This window comes from Apis laboriosa, unplaced genomic scaffold (genome assembly GCF_014066325.1).
Source record: "Apis laboriosa isolate Shangri-la unplaced genomic scaffold, ASM1406632v1 scaffold158_cov153, whole genome shotgun sequence".
Lineage (NCBI taxonomy): Eukaryota > Metazoa > Arthropoda > Insecta > Hymenoptera > Apidae > Apis > Apis laboriosa.
This window is the reverse complement of record NW_025222082.1, coordinates 731,858-751,043: the sequence shown is the minus strand read 5'-3', so window position 1 is coordinate 751,043 and position 19,186 is coordinate 731,858. Positions and strand designations below refer to the sequence as shown.

The 19,186-nt window shown below is 44.2% G+C and overlaps 1 protein-coding gene across 3 annotated transcripts in view; it reads right to left on the bottom strand.

Moving 5' to 3' along the window:
* LOC122710857 (POU domain, class 2, transcription factor 1-like) overlaps window positions 1-19,186 on the bottom strand; it is a 118,741-nt gene that overhangs the window by 91,032 nt on the left and 8,523 nt on the right. For all 3 annotated transcript variants that reach the window (XM_043929024.1, XM_043929025.1, XM_043929026.1), the window contains exon 2: window positions 838-873. In XM_043929024.1, coding sequence (XP_043784959.1) covers window positions 838-873 — 36 coding nt within the window. The remainder of the gene's footprint in view (window positions 1-837; window positions 874-19,186) is intronic.

Genomic DNA, 19,186 nt, shown 5'->3' with positions numbered 1-19,186 from the left:
TTGTGGCATAGAGGACAGGCGACCGGATGCAACGTGACTTTTTACCTCCCTCTAACGTCCCCGGCTTGATGTCAACAAGAAGGTGGCGGAAACCAGCAACACCCCAAATGGGATCCCTCAATGGGGGGAGGGAGGAGGCCTCGAATCGTATCGAATCGGATCGAATCGAATCGGATCGGCCGGTGTCCAAATTCTTCGAGCGAATTTATCTCGAAAACGAAACAATTCCGCGAAACGAGGATCGAATCTCGAATCTTGTTTCTCGAGTTAATCGAGAGTCACTGGTTGAAAATAAAAAGAATAAAATTCGTATTTCTCATTTCTCCAANAAAAAAAAAAAAAAAAAAACTTTTCTAGCAAGCACGAAATTCTATAGCAAACGAGCGGATCTCGGATTCGAAACGTCGAAAGCGAGAGGACGTAAAATGTTTCTACTTTCTATCTGAAACGATCTTTCCGGGAACCCGATCTAATTTACGCGTTTGCATAAACCTGGCCGCGGTTTCCAGGTAATAAATAAATAGAAAAGGAGGAAACCTTCGAGTTGCGGAGGTGGGAGGAGGCGTTACATCGCGATCGTTTCGCAATCGTATGAAATTGCCGCGCTCCCGTTCGGTCCAATCGGTCAACGTAATAGGAACGCAACAGGAAGGAGCGGAGGGAAATTTTTCCCCCTCCCCCCCTCGCGCGCGGAGGATACCGTAAAAGTTGGTTTCCCCGATACTTCTTTCCTTTCTTTTTTTCTTTTTTTTTTTTCTTTTTCCTTCTGAGAAACGCACTGCGTGCACCACCATAGATATACGCACGATTTCAAAGAGAGATGCGTGACTCACTTACCGTAAGGTCGATCCGCGATCGGCTGCTCGCACGTGTCTGAAACAAAGGAAAATCTCGTATCAGACGAGTAACCCTTTTTCTTTTCTCCACGATAATACGATAATCTTACGCGGAGGAACGAATAACTGTAGAGGAGAGAGGGAAAAAACGTCGAGATTCCGTTTCCTTCTCCCCTCCCAATTCATTCGAATTCCTGCCTCCGAGGTGTGATTACGCGTAATAGTCATTCGTGTCGCGTTCACGAGACAATTCGAAAACGACCGTGATCCGTTGTAATACGTTCAACATCATCACACACACACGCGCGCGCGCGCGCGTACAATCCCCTCCCCCTGCGTAATTATCTTTTTCAATTTGCATATGCGCGCGTTGCCGCGATCATTCGATTCGAGCCGAGCCATCGTTCGAGCGCTAATAACAAGCGGCCCTCGGATTGTGCCGTGGTTAAGCAATTTCGAGGGCCACGGATCGAGGCTCGCAATTTCCTTTAACGCTTTAACGATCGAAATTCCATCGATTTATGCCGCGTAATATCTTCATTCGTATAACGACGATATATATATAATTTTTCTTTCTTACTTAAAATTGTATTATTATATCGAATGGTGATGAAGGAAACAATGTTTCTCCGTTTCAATTTCTCGATAGGAAATGGATGGAAGGCTCGTGAATCATTTAATTATCGACTCGATTGGTCGAAATACCGGATTTTTCACGCTGAAAAGCGGAAAAGTTATCCATGGACGCGACAGATGCTAGGTCGAGCCTAGCCTGGAGCTTGTGATTCGAGGCGAGGGACTAATGGGAGCTGGTAAGTCATCGGATGTCATAAACGTTCCATTCGGTGGTGCGACGCGTGTTAACGGCCTCATTAGATGGATCATCCGTCCAAATGTGTTAGTCTACGCAGTTGAAAAGAACAAGAAGACGTTTGGCCCGAGCTTGATTGTAAAATTTAATAAACCAGAGAGTTTCCAGACTTGGTCCTTGGATTTTTAATGAAACGATCCTTCGTACGGGAACAATAAAATTTGGAAAACTGTATATGCGGTTGCTTAATTTTTTCTCTAAAAAATATATATACAATCAATATAGTTATGAGCAAAGATATAGAATTGTATTCAATTGAATTTGAACGATAAAAATACGTTCAAAATTTGATTAATAAGAAAGAAGGGATATAGTTGTTATATAGAGTGTATAGTCGAATCTTATAACTCTCAGGAAATAACATGGCGTAGCCAGTCATCCACGTAAGGGATGTATAATAATGGACAGGGTCGTCCGGCTGGCAGTGCGATCGAAAATAGAGATTAGATTCGACGGGACAAAACATTCTGCATCTGGTATTCCGTTGAACCTGTCGTCGATGGAACAACGACATTGGCCAGAACGAAAGCGACTCTCATTCATTCGAATCGTTACATACATGTATTTTCTTGCTCTTACTTTCGACCATTCTCCTCTTTCCATCTCGTATCATTCGTCCACTTTCTTCCGTGTTCGTCAATTTGTTTAACACATTAATAAATCATATCATAATGCAAATCAGTTTAGCTTCTGTATCTATCAACTTCATTCTATCAACTTGTTGTCGTTTGTGATTAATATTGATTGACTTTTTCCCAACATATTTAAAACGAATTCATTTAAATGCGATACCTTGCATTTATTCTTTCATTTATTCATAAAGCGAATACTCTTACTCTTACATCAACGAACGTGTTCATATCAGCAGATATAATGCGATCGTGATAGAAACGATCTAAAAGAATTTCTAAAAAAAAAAAAAAAGAAAAAAAGCGAGACGTTAAATATTATATAATTTACATTTTAATAATAACTTTCTCGTGTATTAAAATATACCACTGGATTCCAATCCAAAAGAATCAAATTTAATTTTCCAAAAGATCATCGATCACCTTAAGAGGGACGATACGATATTATTAACTTCCGTTCAACGATAAAAAAAAAAAAGTCAAAAATCAAGGTTCATCGACAGAGAGCGAAACGCGTACGACATTTCGTTTAATCGGTTGTCGGGCGTTGTATTCTAATATTTCCCGCGAACCGGCGGCGCGCCACCACGAATTCTAATTCGCGCTGGGCCCTGGAGGTGCCAACGGGGTCGCACGCGATAGTCGATAAATATTAAACGACTTTCCACCTGGCCGCGGCTCGCTTCGCCTCTTTCGACAGAGGAGCGCGGCGGGGCCGGGTGTAAGAGGGACTTCCGAGAGGGAGATGACTGAATGTTAATTAGCGAGGCGTGACAAGTGTTGAGCAATCCATCCATCGAGCGGCGTGCAAAGAGGGAGGAGCCTGGGCAAACGCACTGGGTAATTAACGAGACAGAGACCACGCGTCATCACCTCCTTCTCTTCGCATCCTTCTTCTTAACGTTTCGCGTTAAAATTCGATTCGACGGTTTATCCGGCTTCGACCAGACCAATGTTTCGAAATCGAGAATTTTAACGCGACACCCAAGTCGTCCGATTTTACTTTCGCGGGATTGTAACCGTATTCTCGATCGAAACGGCTTAAGCTTGAAAACGTTCCAAGTTCTACTCTTTCCTGGAGATATATATATATATATACAGAAGATAATTCGTTATTTAAATATTATGATGGTCAGTTCGAGAGGTCCAAGTTCTCTATTTTCTTTGTCTCTCTGATAGATTGAATAAATTATAAGTTTCACGTAGATTAAAAATGATTCCGACAACCATTTAATCAACCTTATCATTTTAATGAGCGATTGGCAAAAGACGGATGGGAATTTAAACGATGAATGAAAGATGAAGAAGAAGAAGAAGAAGAAGAAGGAATAGAACAATTCTGTCAATTCGTCTATCTATCCACGCTCCCTTTTTTCTCTATTTTTGCAATAGTAATTAGCGGAGGACGGAGAGAAGAGGGAAGGGAGGAAGAGGTCTCGGATACGTGTCAAAAACATCAAGATTCAAATCCTGTCGTGGAGAATGGTGGACGACGGGCGGTCGGTCGATCCCCCGCTCTCGAATAGATGTATCAGTGTAATTAACAACAAACAATGGCCCGTGGGACGCGCGCGTTCGATATCGTACATTAATCGATTAGCCAGCACCGTCCGGGGCCCGGAGATATGCGGCTGGGCCCCGGGTTGTTAATCATCCCTGAGCGCGGATGCGTTTGTACTCTCCGACCCCCCTCCTTTCTAACCGCGAGAGAAGGAGGGAAGAGGAAGAGCGAGATGGGGAATGAGGAAGGACCGATCTTTTGCACCCGCCGCTTCATCCCTTAACAATACTCCGATTAATTCTTCCTTCCTTTTTCTTTTCCTCTTCGGGCCACGTCAATTTTTCCTCGAACACTTCGTTTCTATCCACCTCTTTTCACGATTGGGACGAGGTGGCAACGAGCACGTGGTCGTAGTAATCGAACGTGGATTGCTTCGATAAATTATTGGCGGGAAGAGAAGTAAGAGAGCCGTTTGTCGGATCCGATGATCGGAAATGTATCGACGACTCCACCAGTTCGGTCACGTTCGGGTAATAACCATTCCATTCAATCCGATTGTTTACCGATTGTTCGTATTCCTGAACGAATCCATCCTCCAACCCCTCGCTTAAGTAAGATCGTCGCATCGACGAGGGAAACCACGGTCATCGAGCCGAATACTCCAGAATTCTTCCGCCTTCGAAACGAAAAAGAAGAAGAGAAACTTATCACGCGAGTTCCATAATTTCGCGCAATCTTCAACGATCGCGCACCTCTAATTCCGCGCACGGTAACCGTAATTACCTCTCCTCTGATGGAATCGCATCATCAAAACCCGCTCGTTCATCAACCTTTGGAATACCGAATCGCTCCCAACGTGCGCGAACAAAAGATTCGTCTTAATACAAGCAATAATGGGGGGGGGGGGAGAATTGTGATCCTCTTCTCTTTTTCTTTTTTTTTTTTCTTTCAAAGAACGAGGATGTTTCGCGCGTTTTCTTTGTATTGTATTATTCACGGGGAGAGGGGAGGGGGGGGGGGTAAATTAGCTCGAACGTATCCCACGAACGTCGACGAACCGTGTCGCTTTAACACGCCGGATAACGAACGACAGACGTTCGTTACCTGTTAATCGATCGACAAACACGTGTTGGATCGAGTACGTGCACGAGTACGGTGACGACGCGCGAGTTACACGCGACAATGATCGTCGCGCGGACGATTCACGTTCACGGTGTTTTGCCGCGCGAATCGGCCGCCGACGATCGGTCACGTACGATTTCTACGATTAGCCACGCGAGATCCAACAGCTTCGCACCGATCCGAACGAGCCGGGGACCATTTAGGGACCACCCGTGATGTAATTTTCGATACGGAACATTCCACCTTACTTTTCTCCTCTTCTTTTTTCCCAATCCGTATCCTTAAGGAAATTAATCGCCACGGTCTTCTATTTTTATTCTATGTTATTGTTTCCACGTTATTATTCTATGTTCTATATTTTTAACCATTTCTTTTATATATATATATATATATATATATATATATATATATATATATATATGTATATTAGGAAGCAGAGAAAAATATCTTAAACTCTGTATTCCGTTTCAAAAGTTAATAAAATGATCTCGCGTCGCATTGATATTTATACAACGTGCCGCGAGGAAGTTGTATAGAAAGTTTCGACTCATTCTCTCAGGATTTATATATAGGTGGTCCCGATGAGTCGACGTGCCGGTTAATCAGAGCCGAGAGGCTCGTTGTGGATATTTAGTAATCAAGAGATCGTAACTCGTCTTTTCTCGCGCAGTGAAAGGCCCCAGTGGCGTCCCTGACGACCACGCTAATTACCGGGGAGGAAGGGAGGGGGGGGATCGACGATCTTACATCCGTATTCTCGTTTTGGGCGTCCATGCCGGATGGATTCCGCAACCATTTCCTTCTGGCTCAATTTTCTCAATCCCTCGTGCCCCCGGAGAGGGTATGGAAAAAGGGGCCCGAGGCGAGCGTTGGTTTGGAAACGCAAGACGCAGGACGAAGGTGACAAATTTCTCCCCCGTCAAATCTATGCGGACGTGGATCGAGGCGACGTGGAATCGCGAGTGGAAGAAAGAAAAAAGAAAAGCGTGAATGCGTACGAGGGACGTGTCCATCTCGGCCCCCGGCCATCCATCCGTCACCTCGACGCGGTCGCGGAGTTGTGCGGCTCTTCGAAGAGCGTCGTCATCGCTAAGTGGAATGAATCATTGCGATCCAAAGGAAAGGATGGAGCGCGTAGCTCGATGTACACGTGCGAGAGGATATCATAGAGGAAGAAGCCGAAGTTTGAAAGAAGAGAGAGAGAGAGAGAGTAGATGTCGCGTCGCGCCAGAGCGGAAGAATGAGAGGAAAGGGGAGAGGAGGGGAGGAGGAGATGAGGATGGTGGCGCAGAAGGTGGCGAGGCGGAGATGAGGCCTGGCTAAAGTCACCGGCCCTGCAAAAAACTCAAATTGATCAAAATGAGAGTTACGCCGGGCAAAAAAAGGTAAACGACCGGGATGGTAGTCACGCATTTCGTGCCAGTGGTGAGTTTAGCGAGACTCGACAATAGGAGGAAACTTCCTTTCGACGATCGTCCGCCATCCCGGGACAGAGATCGATCCTCTCTCTCTCTCTCTCTCTCTCTCTCTCTCTCTCTCTCTNCGTGATTCTGACCGAAGAGTAGAAGTATCGAGTAAAATGCTCGATCCGTTTCTCTTTCCCTTTCCTCCTCTTTTCCCTCCTTTTTCCTTTTCACCGTAAGCGTAAAAGAAAAACGGAAAAGGGCTATTTTGCTTTCGATTTTCGCGCGAATGTACACACATATCCTAGTTTGTACAATACTCCAACGCTTATGCAAAAATGATTCTCTGTTTCCACAAACAGCGTTCGGTTACGTTTCCCTCTTCCAACGTGAGCGCGGATATTAACATACCTAAGTGATGCAAATTACGAACATTATCTCGGCTGAAAGCGAAAACTGTACAGGCGAGCAAATGTATGTAAGATGGAAAGAAAGAAGAGGAGAGGAAAGAAAAAAAACGGGACGGATTCCCGGGATTAATTTTCCGTCAATTACGCGCGAAACATCTGGTAATTTTCAAAGATAATAAACACGAATCCGAGGAAAAACCTGTGTCCTGTGTTTCTGCCTCTCGTTAACGGATAGGTAACCGAAGATTAACGTTATTATTATCTTCTAATTTAAATATCCTACACGCAAATTAGAAGGAACAATAGGTTTTGGAAAATCGTAATTACGAAAATGACGAAAATGATAAAACGGAAAGATTGTTTTTTCTTTGCAATATAAATATCTGGCAGATATCTTCTCTTTATTTCGCAAGCTAATTATATCGAATTCAATTCAATCATCTCGAGGATCGATCGAAATTTTCCGACTAGCATCCTCTTCGTCCTCTCCCGGCACGATGCGCGTACACGCGAAGCTGAACGACGAATGACGCGCGCGTGAAAGAAACGAGGCGAGGAAGCCGACGGGAGCGACTGTTTCCTTGTTGTATAAAATTGAAAAACGGTCGGTCGATACGCGGAGGAAAGCGAGGAAGAAAAAGGTAAACGAGATTGCCCGTGTTGGAATGAAGTCGTTGGATGAATTGATTAAGAAGTAACGAAGGGGGAGGGGAGGTGGGACAACACGTGCAACTGGGCCTTAAAATATGGCCACTTACCCATGGCACCGGGGTTAATTACCTCTGTCTTTTCTGAAGCCGGGCCGGGTACAGTAATGTATTAGCGCGTTTAGGCACGGCCAGTTAATCCCAAGGAACTGCTCAACGCACCGTTAAGCACGCTTAACTCGTTAAGTCGGGCCTAATACTCAGCCCGGTGGATAATATTCCGACTGAAATTATCCTAAATATGATCCAGAGGCAAGTGTGCGGGGGAGTGCCAGCGGAGTTTCGAGCTCTCCTCCTCCTCCTCCTCCTCCTCCTCTTAATTGCCCCAGCCTCCTCCTTTTGTCCGTGCTGCCTTTTAATCGCGGCTAAACACGTAAACAGGCGGCTTAGATGTAAATAGAGAACCGTTCCTCCTTTGAGCAATCTTTTGCGTTCGGCGTTTTACGCTCGGCCGCGTGAAAGCGGGTTTCGAATTGTCCCACTCTTAATCTATCCGATTTTGATCTCGGTCATTAACGCGCCATCATAATAAAACTGGATACGACGAGGGACGAGCGAATTCATTTTTCAATCCCGTGCCTGGCTTTCCTAATGTCAAAATCAAACGGAGGAGAGGGAGATCTCCTTTCCCATTAGTCCGTCAAACTCTCGCCGTCGAGGTTTACCATCGTCGTTTGGAACCAGCCTTCCCTTGAATACAATAAATGGATATATATATATATATATGTCGTTCGAGTATACATTATTATGTATACATTATTTTTCTTTCGAAAAAATTCACACTCGCTAAAGGAAATATCTTTCTCTCTTAATTATCATTTTTATCCACATCCAATTACGCATCGTATCGCACAAAGAGAAGTGTAAACCTTCCATCCATCCATTCTCTCCGTTTGGAAATTGCAGGAAGAATGAGCGATTGAGAGGAAAAAAAGGAAAAATAACGGAACGATAGGAAACGAAGGCGAGCAGTGGATCACCGTAAGCGGAATGGAAACGCTTGTCCTTAGTCACGCGTGCTCGTTTTTATCGTCCGGCGGGATCGTGCCGGAAGCATAACTCGATTCGCCTTTTCGTTGGCATTTGCATGCCGCGGAAATAATTCCCATGATTCGCCGGAAACGTATCAGATAAGGGCCCCGTGGCTATATCCCGGTCGCATTAACGGGCTAATTAAAGCGGCGTAAACAATAGCGGGCCCGGGATGAGAGGGGATGGAGTCGACATCAGAAAAATCCGGGATACGTGTGTACGTGTGCGTTATACGAGAGTAACGTAATCCGCGTTATGTGCAAGTTAACGTTGTTAACGTGTGCACGAACGTCAGTAATCAGTAATCTTAACATCGTTAGATATTTTATGTTTATGGATGATACACGATGGTCTACAAGACCATCACCCACGATTATGAAATAGAACTGTATGTATCGATTCTGTACGTATCGTCCGTTTCTCTTTCGAAGAATTAGGAAAAAAGAACGAGAAGAAATGATTATCCATTCTTATGATAGATCCTTAGATCGAGGGATTTAATAATTTCTATTAATTCGAGAAATGGAGAAAATGGAAAAGGGCGGACGCGTTAGAGACGGTGATATTTGAATAAATCATTTCTTAATATTTATTTAAAAGTAAGTTTGGATCGATTGATGGAAAGGGAAGAGGAATATCCAAATATTTCTGGGACGAGGCGTCGGGTAAATGTCACACGGTGTTCGTGCAGGAGACGGGAAGGCGCAAAATAGGCGCGAGCGAGCGCGAGAAACACAGGTAAGCGGAATACGCGTTATGCAGTGTGGGTTTAATGCACGAACACGGCCGCATAATCAACGACCATCTAGATCGTAAAACCGATGTTTATGCCCGATACGAGAGGCTACAAGCGTAGCGGATACATGTGTGTGTGTATATATATATATATAATAACAGTAGCATCATTTGTCTATGTACACGGTCTCTGTTGCAATGGTCGCGGTTCGTGTTACGTAAACGAAGGAAACAACAAAGGCAAGCGGAACAACAATTGGACCACCGTGGATGACGAGGTATCGTTCTTAATTAATAAACCTGTCCTCGCTTCGTATCCAAACACACGATTCCATTCTCGATAAAAAGCGGAAGGGGTGGAAATCGCGTATATCGTATTTTGTTAATTTGTTAATTGGAAATTTCGCCGGTAATGGTAATTTTCATCACCTGTGAGCATCGAGATGTGATTATATGTAGATAATATGTGTATCTGTTCGTGTAATTGTAATTTTAATACCGGTGGATATAATGGCCGGATTTCAAGAAAATTGTACAAATTATAATATATATATAAAAATTTCCAGTTTGACAGTTTATAGTTATTGCCGAATTTCATTCGAATGCGTCCCTCCGATGCGTCCGAGTGAAAGCAAAAATTTAATATAACAGCGTAATTGTAAAATTATTATAAAGGAAAAAATAAAATGAAAATATCTCTATCTGAAAATGGAACCCGAGAAAGGATCTAAACGATCAATAATTTCATTTGCATGGTTGTAAATTCTTAATGTAGAGTCGCAAAATCTAAGATGGAATGTATTAATGTGAAAAACCGAAATATTGTATAGTAAACGGGAATAAGTGTTAAAATTTTTTAATTGAAATAACGAAGAATTACCTATAAATCACACACATGTGACACAACATTGAATCGAGTGTTCACACATTTAGGCAACGCAGTATCTGTTAACTGTACATAATGAGTATACTCATGAAGAAATGACAATCTTTTGCCTTATGGGCAATAAAATTATTTCTCAAAAATCCAACCGCCATTTCATTGCAATTTACATATTTAATTTAATTTTACAGCAGCAGCATGCGCTTTGTGTCGTCTCCTCACATTTGCGACACAACGTAGGTATTATACATTTTTTAAAATAGAACTGCACAGTCTTTAATTACGTTCGGAAAATTGAAATTCGAAGTGGGGAAAGGAAAAAGTAATCGGCCAAGGGGAAAAATCGGCATTCTTTTCTTAAATATTTATCGTCGTTACACCCGTCACAGTGCACGCAAAAGAAATTCCATCCGTTCTATCCTTGAAACGGAAGATAGCCGCTCTCGTCTAGAAACATTTTTATCGACGTTCAGCAATGCTGTGTCGCTCCAGCAAAAACGTCGAAGGTCTTCCTCTTCCCCGACACCGTGGGGGGAAACAACTATCGCCGACATAATAATATCCGGCGAGCATCTAAATAATCCCGTATGCAAAGAAATATCCCGATCCCATCCCGATCCTTTCGCGTCGTAAAATCCCGAACGAGGGGAGGAGGAGGGAGGAAGGCAGGGAGGAGGAGAGGAGAGGCCGTGGAACCCGCGATATGTGCTAATTGACGCGTAATTGACGCGGGATTAACCCTTTACTCCCGTGAACGAGGAGAAAGGAGAGAGATTATCGAACCTCTTTATAATCCTCCCCTCTCCTCCCCTTTCTTCCAACACGACTCGGGATTCTTATCGAAAGGAGGTGGGCTGAAAGAATCAATTCCCCGCGTTATCGTAATCGCGAGATTGAGAATTGAAATCGTTTCTCTCTTCATATTTCGAGAAAAAGAAAGAAAGAAAGAAAGAAAGAAAGAAGACGGCGTGCAAAGGCAATTAGCGTGTAAGAAAAAGAAAAAAAGAAGAGAGAGAGAGAGAGAGAGAGTGCGAAGAAGGGCGAAGAAATGAAATAACGCAGTTGATTATTCATGATTTGGGGAATGCTCGATGCGCTTATGGCCCCGTCTCGGATTAGCATACCTCGCATAAACTGCGAAATAACATGCTTGTGCACGCATGCACGCACCGCACGCAACCACGCGCGCGCGCGCGCGCTGAAAAAGAGAGATGCAGAGAGAGAGAGAGAGAGAGAGAGAGAGAGAGGGAAAGGAAAAGGGGTAAGAGGAGTTGTCGGAGGAAGAAAAAAATTCGCAAGGGGGCAAGGGACGGGAGAAAACGGACGGTTGCGAGACGATGCAATTCTCCTACTCTAAGCCTTGGCATTAGCATTGTGCCTTTATCGAAACTGCTCATCGTGCCACATCCGGATTCAAATTACGCCTGGCTTACGCTTATGTTTATTTAACCAGTTATTAAAATTACATTAAGGGGCTCTCTCTTAATTATGTCGCTCGAGAAACGTCCTCGGCCCTCCCCTCCCTCCTTCGAATGAGCGACCTGTAATTCCGGAAGGAATCGCGCTAGACGAAGACGAGGCGAGGGAAAAGGGAGGGAAAAAGGTGGAAGGGCGAGGAGGAGAGGGAACCCCCGTGGCGGGCTCCGTTGGTCGCGTTTCGACGGATCGAGCCTGTTACGGAACGATTCTGGAAGGGAGGGGGAGGAGAGGCGGGAGAGAGAGAGAGGAGGAGAGGGGGGAGGGGGGGGAGAGAGAGACGGATTAAAGTTTGCACGGAGTCAAAGACCCCGAGGCACAGGTTTTATTCAAAGGAGAGACGGACGGCTCTCCTTTTAATATCGACTCGGATCAAAGCGAGGCGACGATTACGCAACACGAGTTGAAACAGGACTGTCACCAAGCGGCGACCGACCGAGCAAGAGACGGCCTCTATTCCTGAGAAACGGATCTCCCCCTTTCTTTCTCCTCCTTCGTCCATAACAATCGAGAGGTGGCTCGAAGAAATGGATCGAGATGCTTTAGTTAGATGCGATGCATTTTGGAATATTGCAAGTTCAAAAATTTGAAATTATTTCCGAACGTAGTGAATGTAGTTCGAAACGAGGTTCGAGGTTATTGTTTTTAAAAAGAAAAAAGAAAAAAAAAAAAGAAAAAATGAATTGAAACTTATGTAAAACGAAGATTATATTATAATCTTTCGCAACAGCGGCTGTCGTTCATTAATGTTTTTTAATTTAATGGACAACATCCGCCGTAACAGGAAGAAGGTTTCTACACGTGCATATTTAAGTAGAATTTACATACGTATTTTGATTTGTGATTTCTTTTTCAAAGAATCGAGTTGTTATTACGTATTAAACGTGTAAGTTTCGAAATATTAACTGACGATTTAAAATTATTCGTAAATATCTTTATCAGCAACTGAGTGTAAGTCGTAATTAATAAAATGAATAAGAATTTTTCGTCCCATGCGTAATCCTTATGATCATCCCCCCCCTCCAAATTTCCTCCTCGATTAATCCATTTCGATCATCCCCCGATTTGATTTTCTCGAGTTCGTTTCCCGGGTCCAATCAAGGACGATTAAAGCGACAATTTATTCGCGTATAACCGTGTATAACAGCATAATTACACCGTGCACAGTGCGAGGTAACGGGGCTACAAATTGCGAGCGAATTTCGCATTAGCCGCGTGTTTGTTGCACAGTCATCGAGAGGTGGTCTAAAACGATCGAGTCGAGCGGAGACTACCATCGGTGACAGTGGAGGGAAAGGCGTTTACAGGTCTCGTTTACCATCGTCATTACCATCGTCATCGCGCACACCGGCTCCATGACGGTGTTGCGCGGTTTAATTTGAATACATGAGGCAGGAAGCGGGTCCGGGCATTAGCCACGCGTGTTTCTCTCCGACGACTCGCATTATCTTTGCTTAAAACGATCCTACGGGGGCCTTCCCTTCCCCTCCACCCGTGTGTCGCCATTTCTCTCGTCGACGAATCACAATTTTCCTTTGCCGACTCGCATAATAGCGCGAAATTCGAAACGACCACCGACGACGCCACTCTTTTTCCCGCGATAATCGAGTCGATGAATCCAACGATTATGGTCGAAACCGATTCGAAATATCGATCGATCGATCAACGAGAGATTTTCTTTCTGTTAAAAATATTTAATATTTTCAATATCGTTTTTGTTCTTTTTTTCTCTGTTCTAATTGAAGGAAAACGTGAATATTGATATCGTAACCATATGTAATGTGTATGTATTCTCAAGTGCATCGAGCAATTGCATCTGGCCTGCCAAATAGATTCAGGATAAATGGAAATGGTCCCGAGACGACCGACGTTAGGTGACCGACGAATTTTCTAGATTGCCAGTCTCTCTTTTTTAATTAGCACTTCGAAGGGAAGTTAAAGGATTCGCCGGCGAGTTTTCGATTGGAATCGCTCATTAACGGGGCCGATCTGAATCCGGCTTTACACGAAACAATATAATTAAATCCGCATCAACGCGGTAATCATCGTGTGGGCCCCGAAACAGGCGAGAGAATAATAAAACCGGCTATATATATATATAAAACCCTCGATTTCGAGACCAGATATTATCGTTGGGCGACGAAGAAACGATGCTCTTTATTAATAATTCTTCGTGGCTTTATTTTCGTAATTCTTCTCGATAGCAAATTGACGATCAATGGAGGTTTCTCGATCGATGATCTAATATAAGTTGTTGCATAATTAAATCTTGAACATTGCATAAAACATTCGAATAAGAGAACGTATCGAATTTTTCTAACAATTTTCTATCTCTTGATTCATCTTTATCTTATTTATTTACCTCGATTTTATTTATTTAATCGATCTTCACTTTATTCCTTTTCCATTTCTATTCCATTCTATCTTACTACGCGTATCCATCCCAGCCTGCCACCTGTCCATCCTCAACAATTCATCCGTTTACGGGCTCGAGGAAATTTGCATTGAAAACGAGAAGAAAATCGTTCTCGAGAAAAGGCCGACAAAAAAATGATGATCGGCTGAAAGACGGCTCGTTTCGTCGCGCGGATCGTTCGTTAAGAAAAGCAGCGAAATCCTCTCTGATCCATCGCCGATTTCATCCATCGCTCTGAAACCGATTATCGCGGCAAAGAAGGAAAATAGAAAAAAAAGAAAAAAGGAAAAAAGAAGGAAGGAAAGAAATCGCCGCCATTTCCCCGGGGAATCCATCTCGGCGCAAGAAAAGAAGAAAAAAGAAGAAAAAGAAGAAAGAAGGAAAAAAAGCGAAACGACCGGCTACCGGTTGCCGAGAGATTTTAATTAAATCGTATGTTAAACCCGACGATATTTCATTCCGCGGGATAAATAAGCGCGGACAACGATCTATCACCCGACCGTGTAATTATCGCCACAGATTACGACCGTCAACGTCCATGTCAACCATCAATGTAACCGATAGCAGCACACCAATCGCTTTACCGTTCACTTTGCCGCTTCGCTCGCAAATTGATCGATAGATCGATAGGTCTCGGCGAAATCACGACGATTCGATTCCCCGTTCGGGAGGAGAGGTTCGAGAAGGAGTAGGAGTAGGAGAGGAGAGGAAACGCGATCGAAATGCGTGCGGCGCGCGAGTTATTTCCGCGAGTGTCAGCTCGTTTTTCGTGTTACGTAATGCGCGAAGCGCGAAATTAATAAAGGCCACGGGAAATTTCCAGGAATCGTTGTGGAATCGGCCTTCTTTCTTCATAAGGATTACAAACGAATTCCGCCGGATGATAATCGGCGGAGTTTCGCAATTTTTGAATCGGCCGATTCCCCCCTCCTCCCCCCGATTTCCTGCCTCTCTCGTCCTTCCATTCCACAATGGATGGATCACGGATACAGCTGGATCCCGCAGGATCGATAACGCGTGGCGCGGACGCGAAAGCCAGCCGCCTCCTCTGATTCACCCGCGCGGCGGCATCAGGGACGTGGATACGCCTCGTAAAATCGCCTCGCTTTGGAAAATCCGAGTCATCCGGCGAGTTATAATCGTGAGAAACGGCGGTGTCTTTACAGAGATCGATTAACAGGTAGCGGGGAGAAGGATGGAATCGGATGGAATCAATGGTTTCTCGTCTACGTGTTGTCCGTGGTTATTTAAATTGCCTCCACGTGTAATTTCTTATTCTCTATGATTGGAAAGAATGAACGCGCGCCAGCGTACTAATCAAAAATACATTTGTCTTTGCGCAACACGCGATAGATAGCCGACAACGGCCGCCCATTATAATTGGTCTATTGAATAACGAGAGAGAGAGAGAGAGAGATACGTATCCTGTATCATTCCTTTCTACTTTCCATACTACGAGTTAAATTGGCCGATATACATATAATGGGAAAATCTAGCGGTACAGGCTTTTGGAATTTTTCGAGAGATCGTCTTATTTTGATTGATCGATCGAGAAAAAATTGGAAAAAAGAATTGAAAAATCAATCAGAATTTAGTGGAATTGATTTTCTTTTCTTTCCAAGGAATAATACATGATGTATTATTAATTATAATTGAGTCGAATGAGAATCACGATTCAATCAGAATTTTCTTAAATAATTAATTATAATATCTCCGCATTATTAAATTAATCAATTTACACCGATTTCCTCAAATATCATAAAATATCTCGATTCACTTTACCTATCGATACTTAATTCAATAAACTTCTACGATTATAAATCTGCGCATATTCCGCGCATATATATTATTTCGGATTCCTTATTTCCTTTCCATCCTTGGCGCAAAGCCGCCAATTAATTAAATCTCTCAAACGCAAACGCGAGGATCGTAATTCAGTAGATACAAGTTTACGACTCTCCTCCAAAGGTTGAACGTTTAAAAGGTTGGGAACGACGTCCCTCAATGGCGGAATTCTTCCTTGACATCGTCACTCAGCCGACGAGAGAGAGAGAGAGAGAGAGGTTCTCGAATCATTCCCGACGTTTAAAGCGCGAAGCGCAAAAAAGATGTATGTATACAGCGACGCGAGGCTTAACGAGAGGCTCAATAAGAATTCAATGAAAGATCGAACGGCGAAAACACCTTGGCGGCGACAAGGTTCACCTCGTCCCGGGATATTATTCACCGCAACAAGAGCGCAAGGATTACGCTCCATCCACCGTCCTTTCCAACGCCGTGCATACGCGGCGGCCTAGCGGCCTGCCAATCCGTCCTGAATTAGCATATTGGCGGCCACCAAATACGGCGAACGGCTCGGCTCAGCTCGCGAGCACGGCCGACAAATGCGATGAATATGGTGATTTCCATCATTTATCCGGCTGGCTAGGCGCAAACGTTCCCCGATCCTTGAGGCGCGACCACTGAATCGAGGAGAGTATATTAGTTCGAGAAGGTGTATTAACGGTTTCCATTTGTTCCACAAACTCGCCAAGTTAGGAGTTAAGAAAGAAGAGAGAGGAAGAAGAAGAAAAAAAAGGAAAAAAGACGAGGAAGAAGAGAAACGGTATCGAGAGATTTCTGAAATATATATATATATATATACATACAATAATGAAACGCAACAATTCCATGGTTGGAATAATGAATTTTACTTTACCGCTTTGGACGGCGAAGACACGGTCTGTCGCGAGTTGCGGTTATCCGTTCGACGAATATGGAACGAGACGCGGGATGATTAAAGAATTATTAGAAAATGGCGCGTGAAAATATCCCGAATTATCAAGCAAGATGGAACAGAGACGAATATGCGCGCTTCCAGATATCCAGGTATATCGCATCGAATTGCCACGTTAACCCCCCTTTATCCGATACTTTGTAATACTTTTACTCGAGATTCCACATTCTTTATCGCGCTATTATCAAATCCATCGCGATGAAAAAAATAAATAACACCAGGACGAGAAAAAGAACGATGATTCCTCGGTATAACCAATAGTTTGACCGAAATATAAATAAATGTGTGTATATATATATACATATATATATAAATGTGAGAGGAACGGATTAACGGGGGAACTTATCTCGAGATAGTATAAAATAAAGTAGAAAGAAGGAAAGAAAGAAGGAGAAATAAGTGATAAATAGCTGGTAGATGAGACAAAGGCTGCAGTCGCGCGCTTGCAGCATTATCTTGCAGCGGTACGTGACATTATAGGTTTCATTAGGAGAGAAGTGCATCTCCTTTTTCGTTTTGCACCGCAAGGACGTGTACCTAGCGCGTGTATCGCTCGTCTGGCTTCGACGCATTCGTCATCAACACGTAGAGAGGAGAGATCGTATCGTGGCAGCGTCGGGGAAACCACGCCGCTCATAATTTGCATGTCTCGGCTGGTAACGAAGAGTTATGGCCACGACCGGAACTTTTCGCTCGCTCGAGGAAAAACACGAAGATTACGATCGACAAGCGAAAGCGAGTTTCACGTCGTCGTCTCACACTCGTCGCCGTGTTCATTCATTCCATTTTCCTTCCGAAAAATCGACGGAATAATAATCCTCCCCGTTATTAATTTCCATCCATCCAGGATTAAGAAGAAGGGTGAAAAAGAGATGGTCTCGCGCACGTGCAGGAGGCACGTGGCCGCCAATCCAACCCTTCGTGGTTGAATGTTTAAAGAAAGGCGAAGGAAAGTCGGTCGCGTGTCGCGGTGATTTGTCGATGACCGTGTGCATGTGTTGCATCTTTTGGTACACACATGCACGAGCTGAAAGGTGGCCTCGTGAGCGGAGCAAAAGGGTTGGATGGATATACCTGGCCGTGCGAGACTCCTCGAGCGGAAGAAGGAGGGAAGAAAGAGAGGTCCGCGCGCCACGTGACCCCTGCACGGTCCTCCATTCCTTATTGGAATCCTCCTGGCCCAACCTGACCTATCCAAGGTGAGATTTATCCGGCGGCTTTACCTGCCACCTATATACCCACCTCGGTACCTTCCTCTCGTCTATGCCCGCACCCACCGGGAATCCCCATCCCCGTGAACCGATGAACCGTCCACCCACCGTTGCCGGGTCACGTATCCTAGGCCTTCTCGTAAGGATCGTGTGTAACGTAACAGGTGAGATTTCCCGTGCCGTCTGGGATCTCGGCCTGGGATATCCTCCTACGCCTCCTAACCTACACCTTTTCTATTCCGACCGCTGTGACTTACGATCATTGCATTCGTGGATTCACTAGAATGCAATTTCGGACGTCGATCACTTACTCCTGCTCGATGATCGAACAGGATAGGATAAATTCGAAGGAAGGGAAGGAAAGTGTTCTTTTTTTAACTCTAAAGCGTTTATAAATAGAAATAGAGAATTGAGAGAGAACAAGGATTTCCCCTCCTCTACTTACTTCTTTCACGAAAGAAGAATTTGAATTTTTTCCCAACAACTTTTCGTTTCGAATATTTAAAATAGCACGTACCTTTTCCCTTCCTTTTTATTTCCTTGTGTTGTCTACCGCGGCAAACAGACGCGTTAATGGTTCCCAGTTAGTTAAAAGTAAATTTCTTCCACGAAGGAGGCGTCCAACAGTCTGGGGCCGCGCTTAATTTTCCATTGTTTTCCTCCATCCGCGTGACACGCGTCCCACGGCGAACTTTGCAATCTCCGAATGCAAATCGGCTCCACCTTGCGATTTTTCATAGAAAAAAAACCTTACGTCCACCGCCTACGAGTCACGTGCCCGCAAGTCCCCTTGAGTCCTGAGAGAAACCAACATACGAGAGGGCCGACATAATAGGTGGGATTTAGCCAGAACTAGCCCGAAGCGTTCCTCCTCCTCGCCCCGTTCTTAATACCGAAAGCCGAGTAGGCTATAATCGGAAACACCGCTGCGAGACCGATGCAAATCGGGGCCACGACATTACGTATTCCTCCCTCTCGCGCCTCCCTTCATCTCCTTCTTTTTTTCTTTACACTTGTACCCCGATGACGTAACAGAGAGAGAGAGAGAGAGAGAGAGAGAGAGAGAGAGAGAAAGAAGGACGGAGGCTACGGCTTCCGGCTCACAGCCGAAACCGAACGTAGATGATTTCTTTCATTAAAATCCTCGTTAATTCAGGGTTCAGTCGTTTCAGAGTTGA